General features: G+C 42.9%; 1 protein-coding gene across 1 annotated transcript in view; it reads right to left on the bottom strand.

Moving 5' to 3' along the window:
• The window catches only part of AFG2A (AAA ATPase AFG2A), a 595,306-nt gene that overhangs the window by 322,052 nt on the left and 255,451 nt on the right, over positions 1–17,803 (bottom strand). The window contains exon 14 of the mRNA XM_077476870.1: positions 3,853–3,976. Coding sequence (XP_077332996.1) covers positions 3,853–3,976 — 124 coding nt within the window. The remainder of the gene's footprint in view (positions 1–3,852; positions 3,977–17,803) is intronic.

Below are 17,803 nucleotides of genomic sequence, written 5' to 3'. Positions count from 1 at the left end.
TGGTAAAAAAAAAGTCAATAATTGTATATTTATTGGTTTGCGCAAAAGTTGTCACATCTACAAACTAAGGTACGTTTTCTGGAATTTACGCAGCTTTTAGTTTACGACTGCCTATCTCATTTCTTGAGGTGCTAAAATGGCAGGGCAGTACAAAACCCCCCCAAATGACCCCATTTTGGAAAGTAGACCCCCTAAGGAAATTGATAAGAGGCATGTTGAGCCCATTGAATATTTTATTTTTTTGCCTCAAGCGATTGAATAATGACAAAAAAAAAATTTTTTTTTTTTTTTACACAAAGTTGTCACTAAATGATATATTGCTCACACATGCTATGGGCGTATGTGAAATGACACCCCAAAATAAATTCTGCTGCTTCTCCTGAGTATGGGGATACCACATGTGTGGGACTTTTTGGGAGCCTAGCCGCGTACGGGGCCCCGAAAACCAAGCACCGCCTTCAGGCTTTCTAAGGGCGTAAATTTTTGAGTTCACTTCTCACTACCTATTACAGTTTTGAAGGCCATAAAATGCCAAGATGGCACAAAACCCCCACAAATGACCCCATTTTAGAAAGTAGACACCCCAAGCTATTTGCTGAGAGGCATGTTGAGTTCATGGAATATTTTATATTTTGCCACAAGTTGCGGGAAAATTACAAACTTTTTTTTTTTTTTTTTTTTTTTAACAAAGTTGTCACTAAATGATATATTGCTCATGCATGCCATGGGCATATGTGAAATGACACCCCAAAATAAATTCTGCTGCTTCTCCTGAGTACGGGGATACCACATATGTGGGACTTTTTGGGAGCCTAGCCGCGTACGGGGCCCCGAAAACCAAGCACCGCCTTCAGGCTTTCTAAGGGCGTAATTTTTTGATTTTACTCCTCACTACCTATTACAGTTTTGAAGGCCATAAAATGCCAAGATGGCACAAAACCCCCACAAATGACCCCATTTTAGAAAGTAGACACCCCAAGCTATTTGCTGAGAGGCATGTTGAGTCCATGGAATATTTTATATTTTGCCACAAGTTGCGGGAAAATTACAAACTTTTTTTTTTTTTTTTTTTTTTCACAAAGTTGTCACTAAATGATATATTGCTCACGCATGCCATGGGCATATGTGAAATGACACCCCAAAATAAATTCTGCTGCTTCTCCTGAGTATGGGGATACCACATATGTGGGACTTTTTGGGAGCCTAGCCGCGTACGGGGCCCCGAAAACCAAGCACCGCCTTCAGGCTTTCTAAGGGCGTTACAGTTTTGAAGGCCATAAAATGCCAAGATGGCACAAACCCCCCCCAAATGACCCCATTTTGGAAAGTAGACACCCCTAAATTTAGGGGTACACTAGTGAGACTAGGTAATAAATGGCGGGTGCCCTGAAACTATAAAAAAATAACTAACCAACCAGCGTCACCTGTAACAGTTATATGGTGATCACTGGTGAAAGGGTTAACTAGGGGGCAATCAGGGGGCTTTATGCGGTAGTATATGGGGGTCCCTGGCGCTATAAAAAGCTGCAGCGAACCTAAATACCTACCTGCCTAACTAGCGTCACCTGTGACACTAATACAGCGATCAGAAAAACGATCGCTTATTAGGCTGGGTTCACACTGGAGCGATGCGGGAACGCCACGAATGCGCGGCGGGTTCCCGCATCGCATGCCTCCCGGCGGCAGTTCACACTGCCCTATGCGAACTGCTGGGAGTGTCAGTGAAATGTTACTGACACCCCCAGATCAGTTCGCATATCGCAGTGCGATCTGCAAACTCGGATCGCATGGTGTGAACACCCATGCGATCCGATTCTGCTGCGGGCCAAAAAAAGGGTCCCGTGCGAATTTGCGGCGGGTGCGGCGAATGGCTGAACTCGAATCGCACAGAGATCGGATGTGATTTGCACTGCAGTGCGGTGCGAATCACATCCGTTCTCATAAACCGCTGCAATGTGAACCCAGCCTTAGTGACACTGGCGACGGGGGGTGATCACGGGGTTAAACCTTTATTGGGGGGGTTAGGGGGGTACCTTATAACTAAAGGGGGCTAACCCTAACTGCCCTAACAGTTATTAGTCACAAATGACACCCGCCGGGTGATCAGGGGGTTAAACCTTTATTAGGTAATAAATGGCGGGTGCCCTGAAACTATAAAAAAATAACTAACCAACCAGCGTCACCTGTAACAGTTATATGGTGATCACTGGTGAAAGGGTTAACTAGGGGGCAATCAGGGGGCTTTATGCGGTAGTATATGGGGGTCCCTGGCGCTATAAAAAGCTGCGGCGAACCTAAATACCTACCTGCCTAACTAGCGTCACCTGTGACACTAATACGGCGATCAGAAAAATGATCGCTTATTAGGCTGGGTTCACACTGGAGCGATGCGGAAACGCCGCGAATCCGCGGCGGGTTCCCGCATCGCATGCCTCCCGGCGGCAGTTCACACTGCCCTATGCGAACTGCTGGGAGTGTCAGTGAAATGTTACTGACACCCCCAGATCAGTTCGCATATCGCAGTGCGATCTGCAAACTCGGATCGCATGGTGTGAACACCCATGCGATCCGATTCTGCTGCGGGCCAAAAAAAGGGTCCCGTGCGAATTTGCGGCGGGTGCGGCGGGTGTGGCGGGTGCGGCGGGTGCGGCGAATGGCTGAACTCGAATCGCACAGAGATCGGATGTGATTTGCACTGCAGTGCGGTGCGAATCACATTCGTTCTCATAAACCGCTGCAATGTGAACCCAGCCTTAGTGACACTGGCGACGGGGGGTGATCACGGGGTTAAACCTTTATTGGGGGGGTTAGGGGGGTACATTAGAACTAAAGGGGGCTAACTCTAACTGCCCTAACAGTTATTACAGTCACAAATGACACCAATGCAAAAAAAAAAAAAAAAAAAAAAAAAATGACATTGGTGTCACTGTGACTGGGGGGCAGGGGTAATTGGGGGGGTGATCGGGGGGTAAAGGGGGGGTGTGAGTGTGCCTGGCATGTTCTACTGTGTGTGTGAGTGTTGGTGCAACTTACTGATCCGTTCTCCTCCGTGTCGGAACGAAAAATACCGACACGGAGGAGAGAATACATCACTTCCTCTCCTGTGTTTACATTACAGGAGAGGAAGTGATGTCACCGGGGATTTCTATTCGTCGGGAGCGATCGCGAGGGGGTGGCCATGAATGAATGGCCGTCCCCTCGTCCGGGATCGCTCCCGTACGAATTCCGACCGCCGCAGGCACCGGGCGGGGGCCCGATCGGGCCCCCGACCCGCGGGAGGCAAGGGACGTACATGTATGTCCTTATGCCTGCCCGTGCCATTGTACCGACGTACATCGGCGTGCGGCGGTCGGCAACTGGTTAAAGTATTTGACTTATAATTTAATCTAAACTGGCAAAGGTGTTGTGCATGTTCAAAATTGTAAACTGAAACCCTAGGTTTTAAAGGATTATAATTTTACATGTTTCTTTATTTCTTATTTTTTATGCTTTTATTAAACTTTGCTCCACATTTATATGCAGACCAAGCTGTCCAGCAAAAAGGTCAATGACAAAGGTTGGGACAAACAATAAAACTGCCAACAGTCTCTACAATGGTTATTATTTATGTGTATGATTTAAATCTTCTTTTTAAAGAAAGCTTGCTGCAACTCCTCAAGCACCCCTGGCAGTGTTATATTGTCCCAACCCGAGACATTATCACTTTTGTTGGACACCTTGCTCTGCATGTAAATGTGGTGAAAATCCAAATAAATCTACAGAATGTGAAATGCAAAAAATAATTCACATTAAATACCATTACCTGTATTATTGCACACTTTCTTCAATATTATACTATTAGAAAAGACTTACCTTGTCTATCAAGTCGGGACGATTGGTAGCTGCCAATATTACCACATCTTTTAGTTGTTCTATTCCATCCATTTCTGTCAACAGCTGTGCTAGAACACGGTCAGCTACATTCCCAGACCCCGAACTATTGAAGAAAAACATACATTTTATATAAGAAATTACAAGGAATAACAGATTATCTTACAATAGTACTAACACTGTTGTTGAATTAAAGTTTGTAAGAGACTTACTAAAGTACATAGGTCAAATAGTTGCCTGGCTAAGTTACAAAAAAAGAAAAGAAAGGAACAGAAAAAGAGCACTTTGTTCAACTTCAAACAAATAAAGATACCTATGTCCATTAAAGTCAGCTATACATTCATCAATATTTTGAATGGGCAAGGTGGTTATACTGGAGCCAAATATCTCTTGGAATACATCGCTTGATAAAATGCTGCCAACTATGGCTGGCAGCACTGATCAGTATATTCTGATGGCAGGGAAGTCTCCCCGACTTCAGAATAGAAAGGCTCAGTGGGGAGGATACTCCCATCCACCTTAAGGCCCCTTTCACACATCATCATTTCATCAGTTCAGTCACGTCAAAACGGATGAAGTATTCATCTGTTTTTCATCCGTTTTATAACAAAAAAAGTTACTGAACTGAACTTCAAACACTGTATATAGATGGTTGCTAAGGAGGGAGTCGGGAAGCCCGCCGCCATGTCCTTAACAACCGATGAGTCATCAGCTGTCAGCGGTGTTCCCGGCTGACAGCTGAGGACTCATTGGTTGTTAAAGATGCAACGGCTGGCTTCCCAGCCTCCTCCTTAGCAACTGACTAATATACATGGGGGGGGGGGGGGAGGTTTAATAACAGATATCAGCGGATCGGATGTAAGCTGATGTTGTCCGCTAACATAAATTTCCATTTTTTTGACAGATGAAAAATAGGGCTTTCATCCGGTCAAAAAAACTGATGTTGGCGGAAGCAAGTGAAAATGGATGCAAATGAATGATCACCCATTTTTCCATAGGAATGCACTGATGTCCATTTTTCATCCATCAATGGATGGATGAAAAACGGACGAACGGTCGTATGTCTGAAAGGGGTCTAAGTGTGTGGATGGGGAAATCAAGTCATTTTTTCATTCAACCTGCTGGTTGAGCAAAAAAAAAAAAAAACATATATGGGCTAAGAAAGTCTCCTACTAGTATCCCATAAGACTTTCTTCCCAGAGCCCATCTCTTCTTCCTCTTTATACATGGTCCAGGCCAGGCAATTAGTGTATTCAGATTCTAAAAAAGAATCTATGCAAGTGATGTCACTTTTCTACTGATCTACTATCATTTCTCTCTAAAGCTGAACTCCTGGAAAATATAACAACACCAATAAATGCAGTTCTATGAGCATTAAAAAAAACTCATTCTTCAAGCGTATCTAAACTCAAGAACAATTACTGATAGTTTTGCAGCTCACATGTTCTTAGATGTGTGGCTGCATTGGTTTCACACCTTTTTCCTTTATTCATAACTGGAAGTCCTGCCATTAACACACTTCCCGTCCTAGCATGACAACCATACTGATAAGTGCTATCACCTTAGGAAGGAGCGTGTGTTAGGCTGCACAGACCTGTAAGACTGCCTTCTCTTCCCCATAACAGGGAAAAGTGTTTTGTAGAACACAAAGATAGAAGGGAACAATGCTCTATAATGTGCAAAAAATATTTACTACACTAGTCAGCAAACTAAACAATCTGGACTAGTTGTAGTATTATTATTAACATTGCAGTTAATGCTTATACGCATGGTTTATTGATGACTTTGCTGATTCATTAGTTAATTCTAGTCTATTGGTACAGAACTCTTCTAAGTTACCTTATCATAGTGGTTACACTGTCTAGGGGACTGTGACTAGACCTACCTTCGGTGTGCCTATTTATGTTAAAACCACTATTTATTCTAACCCGTACCAATACATTGAGTTTTTTTACCACTACAACGGCCTTGCGTCTATGTCCTGGTGTTAGGTCACAGCTGAGTTAAAGGTATCTATGCTCATGTTCTTATATGTGCTCACAGTAACTTTAATTTAAGCAGGCTTGTTAGAGGGACTTTATTTTTTTAGCCTGTTTAAGCGTTCGACGGAGTGGCCTGGAACTACATGACAGAAGCCCTCAAAGTACCTGGCATCCCAAATCACATGTTAAATTCCATCCTAGCATTACACTCTACACTTACAGTAAAAGTCCGAGTTAACAGCCACCTGTCAAGCATCTTCCCTCATTACTGCACCACAGCAGTGGCTCTTTCTTTCCTCACTGGACAAGAGGCAGCAGTGGAAGCCATTGGCTCCTTCTACTGTCAATCAAAGCCAGTGAGCAGAGAGTGGAGGACAGGGCACACAGAGAGCGCAGCTCAGGATTCAGCTCATATGAGAGCCCACGTAGCAAGCAGCTTACATTGGTGGGCACTTGGCAGTGGGGAGGAGCAAAAGAGCGCGAGCGGGGGACCCCAGGAGAGGGGGGTGGGGGCTGTTCTGTGCTAAATCCTTGCACAGAGCAGGTAAGTAGAATGTGTGTTAGTTAAAAAAAATATCCTTTAGAATCACTTTATTGCAATATATACAGTACTATAAAAATAACTTTACCCATAGGCCACCCAAAGTAAGATCAAACATATTTTAGATTACTGATAGAGGCAGGGTTAAACACATATAAGTTGGAATGTTGAGCAAAGTTTTTATTGTTTCATTGGAGCCATAGGTTGATCAGAGCAGATCAAAAGCAGATCTGACATTTCATTCATGGGGGTACATCCAAATACTAGAAACAACTGAACAAAAATGAATGCATACATGCTTTATTCAAGAAGGCAAAAGCAATACTCAAAGAGAGTTAACCCATATCAACAAATCAGACTTTTCACTGTTCTGACTTGGCAAAGCTAAAATATTATTTGTTTCTTAGGCTTACTATACATCACATTCTTTACATTACTTTAAAGCGGAGTTCCACCCAAAAGTGGAACTTCTGCTTTAAGCAGTCCTCGCCCCTTACATGCCCCATTTGGCATGTAATTTTTTTGAGGGGGAGTGGGTACCTGGTTTTGACAGGTACTTCCTGTCCCACTTCCTGGTGGCATCCTCTCACCGCCTAGGTGACTCCTCCTCTCCCTCTAGGCGGCCCCTCCCTCTCGGCAATCATCTGGAACACGTCACAGGTCCCAGAAGATTGCCTGGCCACTAGAGGAGCGCATGCACAGTACGCACCAAGCTGTGAAGCCATGTCACTGTTCTGACTTGGCTAAGTTAAAATGTTATTTGTTTCTAAGGCTTAATATATATATCATGTTCTTTACATTACTTTAAAGCGGAGTTCCACCCAAAAGTGGAACTTCTGCTTTATGCACTCCTTGCCTCCATACATACCCCATTTGGCATGTCATTTTTATTTGGGGGGGGGGTACCTGGTCCTCTCAACACCTAGGTGACTCCTCCTCTCCCCCTAGGCAGCCTCTCCCTCTCTGCAATCTTCTGGGACATGTCACAGGACCTAGAAGATTACCAAATACAACTTCCTTTGCTAAAGCCTGGTACACGTTTTAATATTTTTTGTTTCATTCAACCCAGCGGGCTGAAGAAGAAAAAACGGAGGCGCTCGGGAGGGGCTCGCTGCACTAACTATGCAATGTTAGTACAGCGATCTGCTGAGCTATTGTGTTCTAACAGGAGGACTGCCTCCCACCCCCGTGCGCCAGATCATACCTGGCAGCCATTGATCAGATGCTGGTTTTCTAGCATGTCCGTTCGTCAGAAACCGGCAATTCAGGCAGACTGATGTGCACACGGGCCCAATGTCAGCAGTGTCGATATTCAGCCATTCAGCCAGTGTGTACCAGGCTTTCGTCAAGTCCTTCTTCTTTTGATTGTCACATGATCACCTCCTATTGACTGCAGCTCACAGTGAGAAAGTTTCAGCAAGAGAGGCAGTGCTGTTAATCCAGAGGGCAGTAGGCAGGACTTGTGCTTTTTGACAAGCTACAGCTTTGTGAATCAGCTATGACAATGCTGATAGTCATTTGATTTATCCCACTGCAGTGCAAGCAGGAACAGCCTACATGAGAGAGGCAACTCTGCTCTGAAGTGCAGCTAATATTGCCATATGTTCACTGGAAGCTGCAATATGTTGGGCTTCCCTGTATGGATCATTTGGTATTTGATGGACGTTGCTAGAAATGGACAGAAAACTGTAAAGACATATGCACATACGCTGCAGAACATTTTTATTAATGAGAGGTTATTGGGGTGATTTACTAAAGGCAAATAGATGCTGCACTTTTTAAGTGCAGTTACACTAATTGCCCCCAAAGCTTAGTAAATACGATGAAGCTTATTTCCATCATCCAATCATGTGCAAGCAAAAATACGGTTGACTTTATTTTACTTGCACCTGATTGGGTAATCTTAACAAAATGAAGCTTCACTGCATTCACTAATCTCTGGGAAAACTTAGTGCAACTGCATTTGCAAACGTGCACAGTCTGTTGGCCTTTAGTAAACTAATTCCCATATCTCTACTTAAATTTTTGGGGTCTTTGGGTATGTCACGAATGCCCAGGGTTAAAACAGGCTGCAGTAGCAGCTGTGAGTGGGTTTCTATTCTGATCACCAGGCTTCTGGCTTTTAAGTAAAAAAAAGTGATCTGGGCATCTGATCATTTTTGGAGCCCAGGACCACGACAAATGTAAACAAATAAATAATGACAATTTTGAAAAAAAAGCAATATTGTTTACTTTTTGCTATAATAAATATCCCCCAAAAATATATAAAAAAAAATGTCTTATTCAGTTTAGGTCAATATGTATTCTTCTACATATTTTTGATATAAAAAAATCGCAATAAGTGTACATTGATTGGTTTGTGTAAAAGTTATAACGTCTACAAAATAGGGGATAGATTTATATTACCGTATTTTTATTATTGTTTGTTTATTAGTAATGGCGGTGATTTTTATCTGGACTGCGATATTGCAGCGGACAGATCGGACACTTTTGACACTATTTTGGGACCAGTGACATTTATACAACGATCAAAGCTAAAAATAGCCACTGATTACTGAATAAATGTCACTGGCAGGGAAGGGGTTAAAATCTAGGGGATGATCAAGGGGTTAACTGTGTTACCTAAGACATGACAGAGATCGATGTTCCTGATGACAGGGAACAGTAGATCCCTGTCATGTCACTAGATAGAACAGGGAAATGCCTTGCTTACATTTCCCCGTTCTGCCTCTCCTTGCCCTGATGGCGAGCCCTTTGGCGGACACCGTGTCCGCTGGACCCATGGGCACACTCCCGCCGCGAGCGGCCGGTGTGCACGCCCACTATCCTGCTATGATGGAGGAACGTACAGGTATGCACATTTGCTTACCTGTGCCATTCTACCAACGTATATCATCGTGCAGTGGCAGGCAAGTGGTTAAAGCAAAGTAAGAGCAGGTTGAGCAGTTGGTGACCCGGATAGAGGCACAGTTTATTCATAGCCCCAGCGATTCTAGTAGGCAGGTCTGGTTTGCCGCACAAGAAGCAGTTGATCGCATTACCAGCTCAGCACCTGACAGAAAACACTTTTTTAAATATACTAGTTTTTTAAGAGGAGGGGGAGCAGACAGGCTGCCTGCTTGCAAAAATTGTAAAGTTCCCAGACCTCATCATCTATAGGTGCTCTGTACACCAAACAGGGGAGAGTGGTGAAGAGCTGGTGGAGTATAGTTCTGATCTCTACCAGCCTCGTGCGGGCTACTCTGAGACGGAATTGCAGACCTACCTACAAGCCATAGAGCTGCCCTGTCTCTCCGCATCCCAACGAGCGCTTCTGAAAACTCCCATAAAAATAGGGGAATTACAGGAGGCGATTAGCCTCTCACCTAATTCTGAGGCCCCAAGGGATGATGGCCTCCCAATGGAAATGTATAAGCAATATGGGGGACCTATTCTACCACATCTACTTTAAGTACTTAATTCAGCCAGGGACTGTCATTGTCTGCCTGTATCTATGACTAGGCCCACTAGTGTACTTATACTGAAACCTGGTAAGGACCTGCTGGATCCGGGTTCGTATAGACCAATATAGTGAAAAAATCAACCAGCGCTAAAAAAATTGAAACCGTAAAAGTAAATACAGATAGAAAAAATGCAGCTAGAATACTGTAGGTCAAATTACCAAATCCCACATATCAAAATAAAATATCTCAGTACAGCGCAAATACATAAAACTCTTTACAGTGAAATGCTAAATGCATAAATAAAAGTCCATATTAGTGAATGATACAATATACAGTGATCAGGAAAGATCAAAAAGAGTCCACTTGTGCAGTGTGTCTTTAATCAATATATCCAGTGACGATGTGATCCCTTCACCAATGAACTAGTTGGACTCTCACCTCATCGAATGGACCCCTGATAAATCAGATAGGTCAAAAACACATGTTCCCATCAAGGGTGAAGTATAAGGCTACAGCAAACCAAACGGAAGTATTTCCAGATAGAATCTCCTCAATGTCATCAGGTCAGGAAGATGTCATATATGAAAAAGAACAAGCAGATCTAGTGCTCTCCGTTTGATAACGATTTATTAAAATAAATAAATAAAAAACAAATTTCCACTCACATTTCTAGGCACTGATCTCCAGTGCCGAGTGCAAAGCAGGAAATAACATGCATGGATCAGTGTGTCAGCCGGCGGATGACGTCACGCCGCGAGTCACGTGGTCCGTACGCGTTGCGTCCCAGGGAGTGGGCGGGACTTCATCAGCGGTGACGGAATGACGTCGGACGGCCGCTTTATACCAACACACTAAATTTAAACCAATAAACGGCGGAGTTATGCGCAAGGCAAGTGCCGCTACTAGCGTGACACCGGAACATACATCTGTGATCGCTCCATACACAGGGGGAGAGGAAAGGGCATATAGAAAACTTTATGAGCGCCAAAAAAACATATTTAAAACAAAATTAAAATCAACACCAGAGAGAAGCGCACGTCAAGTCCGCTGATTGGCAACAGAAAATCACCCACTAAGAGTTCTCGCATAAAACATGCAGAGAAACTAATGAGACGTTGCCCAAACGGACAGCAGAAAGCCTTAAGCGAATCTTCCGGTAGGTCGCATGACCAATGATAAGAACTAACGAATATACCCGCAAATGTCGCTGACGTCATCAGAAAGCTACACTGATCCATACATGAAGAATAAACAAACAAACATAACTATAATTAAACTTAAACATATACCATACATGTAAGGAAAAAATCAAAAAATATATACAAAAAATAAATAAAAATAAAAAATATCACAATGAATAATTAAAAAATCAGATACTATAAAGTAAAACAATTATCTGTCCGAAATGAAACAATTTAAATCAAATTCCACATTTAAACCTCCCGGGGCAAGAACCCGTGTTTCATGGATCCAATAGGATTCGCGTTTGCTTAATTGGCGTATGAAGTTACCTCCACGCCAATGCTTGGTGACCTTCTCAATCCCCCAAAAGCTCAAACTCCTGGGATTCTGGGAATGTACCAATTTAAAATGGCGAGACACATTATGAGTCTTCAGGCCCTTTTTAATATTATTTACGTGTTCACCCAATCTCACATGTAGGGGTCTGGAGGTTCTACCGATATATTGGAGACCACATCCACATTGTAACATATATACCACCCCTATAGTGGAACAAGTGATAAGTTTATCGATCTTGTATTCCTTATTATTACTAGTGGCTATGAAGGATTTTCTCCTTTTCATATTGCATCTAGAGTGCCTACATGCCGTACATCTACCACACGCATAAAAGCCGGATAGAAAAGAGAAAAGCCTGCTTTCAGTTTGTACAGGGGGATCAATAACACTCGGTGCTATTTGGTCACGCAATGATGGAGCCTTTTTATATATGAAAGAAGGACGTGCGGGTAACAATGGACCCAGCACTCGATCTTGTTTCAGTATAAACCAGTTTTTGGCCACAACTTTTTCAAATTTTTTATACTGTACGTTATAATCAAGGACCATTCGAAATTTAACCCCTTCCACACCTGATTCTTTTGCCTTATCTTTAATCAGAAGGGACCTATCCATCTGCTGAACCCTAGATATTTCATGTTCAAGAGTAGATGGATCATAACCCTTTTCCCGGAACCTAGAGGACAATGTGTGGGCCTGATCCACAAAATCATCCATATAGGAACAATTACGCCTTAGTCTAACGTACTGTCCCCTGGGGATATTGCACAACCAAGACTTATGGTGGCAACTCCCCAGGGGAATGTACGAATTCCGATCAGTTGGCTTAAAGTGATTTTTCAATACTAGCCCATCATTTACTTTGGTGATCTCTAGGTCAAGAAACACCAACCGTTCTTGGCTGATATTCCACGATAACTGGATGTTTTTGTCGTTAACATTCATAGTACTGACAAATTCATCCAATCCTCGCCGATCACCATCCCATATTAAAATGAGATCATCAATGAATCTATTGTAGCAGATTAATTCCTTGGGGCGATTCCGAAAAACAACTTCCTCCTCCCAGTGGGCCATAAATAAATTGGCCACACTGGGAGCAAACTTAGCCCCCATGGCAACCCCCCTTACTTGTAAATAAAACTGATGATTGAACCAAAAATAATTCCTAGATAAACAGAAATTCAAGCATTTGAGAATATATTTTTTATGACACTCCGATAGATCGGAGTAAGTGGACATAGCCCACTGAACTGAGGCTCGCGCATCACTGTGTCCTATAATAGTATACAGTGAGCCGACATCGGCAGTCGCAAGAAAACAGGAGGCAGTGATATCCAATGACTCAAGAGTTTGAATAATGTGTTTAGTGTCTTTAAGGAATGCTTTGGTTTTAAATACCAGGGGTTGTAGAAAAGTGTCAATGTACTGACCCACTCTAGAGGAGATAGAGTCAATACCGTTAACAATAGGCCTGCCAGGCGGATTAACACAATCCTTATGGATTTTTGGCAGGCTGTATATAATGGGGGTACGGCAAAATAATGGGTCAAGATAAGATCCCTCTTTTTTATTGAGAATATTTTTATGTTTCCCTTCTTCTATTAGCCAATGTAATTCATCCTTATACTGTAACATAGGATCTTTGTTCAAGATATGATATGTGTCAGTATCACTGACAAGTTTATTCATTTCGGACATATAATTAGTTCTATTCAAGATCACCAATCCCCCCCCTTTATCCGCGGGGCGTATGACTATGTCATCCCTGCTCCTAAGGGATTCAATTCCCAATTTAATAAACTGGGGGTCCTTTACTTTGCGTACTTTAAGATTGTCTAGATCATTTATAACAACATTCTTAAAAACCTCCAAAAACTTGTTATCGGTGTTTAGGGGGTTAAACGTGGATTTATTACGGAGATTTGAGTGATGATCCTCAAATATTTTCACCTGTCTAGCAGGGTTGGATAGAAAATATTTTTTCATGTTCAAATTCCTAACAAACTTTTGGATGTTAACATATGTATGGAATTTACTAAAATTCCTAACCGGAGCGAATTTTAGACCCCTATCTAAAACTTTTAACTCATTATCGCTTAATGGACATCCACTTAAGTTGTATATGCCTGCCCCTATTGGGGTTTTTGTTTTTTGAATTCTCCTGCCCCCTCTCCTTCCTCTCTCTCTTTTCTTTTTCGGACCTGATTGCCCGACTGGGGGGTTCCGTACGGTTGCTGTCTCCACCACTCCTGATGGACAGGTGGAGGTGCAAATGGTGGATGGATGGGCTGGTGGATAGGGGGCTGCACATAAGGGCCCCTTCCGGGTCCACTCTGTGCACCCAAAAAATCCCCTCCCTCACCGGCTCCTCCATATTGTAATGGTGCATACCTATTAGACACAGGTAGAGTGTATCTCGGTTGACCACCATAAGGAACCCTCTGATGGGAACCATAATCAGACTGATACCCACCCTGTCTGCTAGGAGAATGGTAACCATAATAGTATTGAGACTCATTAACAGGGCCTGCCCTGGAGTCAGAATTCCTGTCACGGTTACCATTACCTCTACCTCTTTTCTTTCCGTAATTATTACGGGGTCCCCTATTATAAGTACCTCCCCTCGGAGCACTACTCCTAGTATTAACGGGATCTGGCACCAGATTTTCCGGAATAAAGGGGCCTAAGGAACCAAGTGGTGGTATAGGGGCCATAGCATCAACCTCAATAGGAGTATCATGGTGGATATCTCCCTCGGTTTGATTCATTTTTTGCCATTTAAAGACATTACCCCCATTGAAGTCATCTGAGTCTCTTATGAACTTTTTCTTTTTCTTATTTTGGACCTCAAAGTCCCACTTTGCCATTTTGTCCTTTAGTTCAACAGAGAGTCTAATGAAATCAGGAGTGTCTTTAAATGATTCAATGGAATGTTTAATCTCATTGATCTGACTATCTAGAATGGTCATTTTTCTTTGTTTACGTTTCAGCAAAAATTCCATTAATTCTAGACCTTTATTAAGAAAAAAGTTTTCCCATTCCAACATGGAATCCCTATCCAGGAGTCCATCGTTAGGAGGAACGTCCCATCTTAAACGACGTGGTATTAGTCTAGCTGAAATATATTGCTGGAAAGAGACAATATCCCACCAAGCTTTAACCTTTTTCTCAAAAACATGACCAAGTTTTCTAAAGGCCAAAACCACATCCGGGGTTTGTTCAGAAATAGGGGTACGTGAAAAAACATCACTTAATTTAACCTCTCTATTTTCCAAATATTGAAATACATCCATATTAGCTGCTGAAATCGTATAGACCAATATCTCTCTTGCAGAGTGATATTAAAATCCTAGCCAAGGTCCTAGACTTGATGCTCAACAAAGTCATATGCTCTATCATTCATTCGGACCAGTCTGGATTCATGCCCCAAAAATCTACTGCCATAAATCCCCATAGACTTTTCCTTAACGTACATGCTCAGTTGGATAATGTGGGTGACAAGGCGCTGCTGTCACTAGATTCCCATAAAACTTTCAACAGCATATAGTGGCAATACCTCTGGGCGGTTATGAGCAAGTTCGGCTTTGGAGACACGTTTTTGTCCTGGGTCCGGCTGCTGTATAGCTCCCCACAGGCAGTTATAAGAGAAGCGGGCCACATCTCCTTACCTTTCCATCTCCAAAGGGGTACCCGACAGGGCTGTCCATTGTCCCCATTACTCTTTGCTGTCCCTATTGAGCCCATGGCCGTCCTGATCCGGTCTAATCCATCTATCAGTTTCTTTAAAATGGGGGACTTCACGAAAAACATATGCTATATGCCAACGACACTATTCTACTTCTGGGAGACACTGCTGACTCTGAGGACAGCGATGTAGGTCATAGTGAACTTTGGAGTATACTCTGGCCTAGTGATTAACTGGACCAAATCCTCAATAAATACTAATAGATGCGGTATCTGACTGCCAGGGTCCTACACTACACAATGTGTCAGTGACCTCGAGCTTTAAATATCTGGGAGTCTATGTCACCCTTGAGACACGAGATTATATCTCACTCAATCTGTCACCCCTGGTGGGTCGCATTCAGGATAGAATTAAAGTATGGTCAAGATTAAAAATGTCCCTGGTAGGCAAAGTAAATCTAACAAAAATGATTTTATGCCACAACTCCTATATATTTAACATAATACCCCAATGGTAGTTCCCCTCAAGATATTCCGTATTGTCAATTTCATCTTTAGGTCCTTTTTATGGCATGACTGAGTTAAGCTGGAACAACTACAGAAAGCCAAGAATGTGGGAGGCCTGGCCTTACCTAATCTGTGCCTTTACTATTTAGCAGGTCAATTACAGCATGTAGCACCAATATTTAAAAAGGGCCCAAAATACATCCCTGGGAGTTACAGTTAGTCTAACATCGTTTGTATGTAAACTCTTGGAGGGGACGATAAGGGACTATATACAAGATTTTAGTAATGAGAACAGTATCATTAGCAGTAATCAGCATGGATTCATGAAGAATCGTTCTTGCCAAACCAATCTATTAACCTTCTATGAGGAGGTGAGTTGCCATCTAGATAAAGGAAGGCCCATGGACATGGTGTATCTGGATTTTGCAAAAGCATTTGTCACAGTTCCCTATAAACTTTACTGTACAAAATAAGGCCCATTGGCATGGGCCATAGGGTGAGTACATGGATTGAAAACTGGCTAAAAGGGAGAGTTCAGAGGGTGGTGATAAATGGGGAGTACTCGGAATAGTCAGGGGTGGGTAGTGGGGTCCCCTAGGGTTCTGTGCTGGGACCAATCCTATTTAACTTGTTCATAAACCACCTGGAAGATGGGGTAAACAGTTAAATCTCTGTATTTGTGGATGATACTAAGCTAAGCAGGGCAATAACTTCTCCGCAGGATGTGGAAACCCTGCAAAAAGATTTGAACAAATTAATGGGGTGGGCAACTACATGACAAATGAGGTTCAATGTGGAAAAATGTAAAATAATGCATTTAACCGGTTCCCGACCAGCGCATGACGATGTACGTCGACAGAATGGCACGGGCAGGCATATTGGCGTACAGGTACGTCCAATCTTCAATGCCGCCCTGCCATCGAGAGCGCGCCGCCGGCGGCGCGCTCCCGCACTGGTCGGGACCCCCGTGAGTCCGGTCACGGGACCCGCGGACTCGATCGCCGCGGGCATACCCGCGATCGTCTCACGGGACGGCTGAATGGAGGAAATGCCGTGTAAACAGCATTTCTCCATTCTGCCTAGCAACTAGTGACGCTGATCTCTGCTCCATGAGATTTTGAGCAGAGATCAATGTTCACTAAATGAAAGCCCAACCCCCCCACAGTTAGTAACACACCCCTAGGAACACTTAACCCCTACACTGCCACCCACTGGTTAACCCCTTCACTGCCAGTGTCATTTACACGGGAATCACTGCATTTATATAGCAGTGATTACTGTATAAATGACAATGGTCCCAAAAATGTGTCAAAAATGTCCGATGGGTCCCCCACAATGTCGCAGTCACAATAAAAATCGCTGATCGCTGCCATTACTAGTAAAAAAAATAATAATAATAAAAAATTATTAATAAAAATGCTATAAAACTATCCCTATTTTGTAAATGCTATAACTTTTGCACAAACCAATCAATAATCGCTTATTGCGATTTTTTTACCAAAAATATGTAGAAGAATACGTATCGGCCTAAACTGAGGGAAAAAAATGTTTTTTTATATATTTTTGGGGGATATTTATTATAACAAAAAGTAAAAAATAATGCGTTTTTTTCAAAATTGTCGCTCTATTTTTGTTTATAGCGCAAAAAATAAAAACCGCAGGGGTGATCAAATACCACCAAAAGAAAGCTCTATTTGTGGGAAAAAAAGGGCGTCAATTTTGTTTGGGAGCCACGTTGCTGGACCGCGCAATTGTCAGTTAAAACGACGCAGTGCCGAATCGCAAAAAGTGGTCTGGTCTTTGACCAGCAAAATGGTCCGGTCTGTAAGTGGTTAAGTGGCAAAAATATGAATGCGATCTAAACACTGGGGGGGAGAACCTCTGGGGGAATCTAGGATGGAAAAGGACCTGGGGGTCCTAGTAGATAATAGGATCACCAATGGTATGCAATGTCAAGCTGCTGCTAACAAAGTAAAATAGAATATTGGCATGCATTAAAAAGGGGATCAATGCCAGAGATAAAACAATAATTGTTCCGCTCTACAAGACTCCAGTCCGGCCGCACCTAGAGTATGCTGTTCAGTTCTGGGCACCGGAATTAACTGAAAAAGCCTTATGAATAGTTTTCAGAACCCCTGTCCAGGAAGGATGTACTGGAAATGGAGCAAGTACAAAGAAGGGCAAAAAAAGCTAATAAAGGGTCTAGATGGTATTAGTTATGAGGAAAGGTTGCGAGCACTGAGAAGAGACGC

The sequence above is a fragment of the Lithobates pipiens genome, unplaced genomic scaffold (assembly GCF_037356315.1).
Source record: "Lithobates pipiens isolate NorthernLeopardFrog02 unplaced genomic scaffold, aLitPip1_a1.2 Scaffold_13, whole genome shotgun sequence".
Taxonomy (NCBI): Eukaryota; Metazoa; Chordata; class Amphibia; order Anura; family Ranidae; genus Lithobates; species Lithobates pipiens.
The sequence above is the reverse complement of the archived record's forward strand: the minus strand, read 5'-3'. Positions and strand labels throughout refer to the sequence as shown.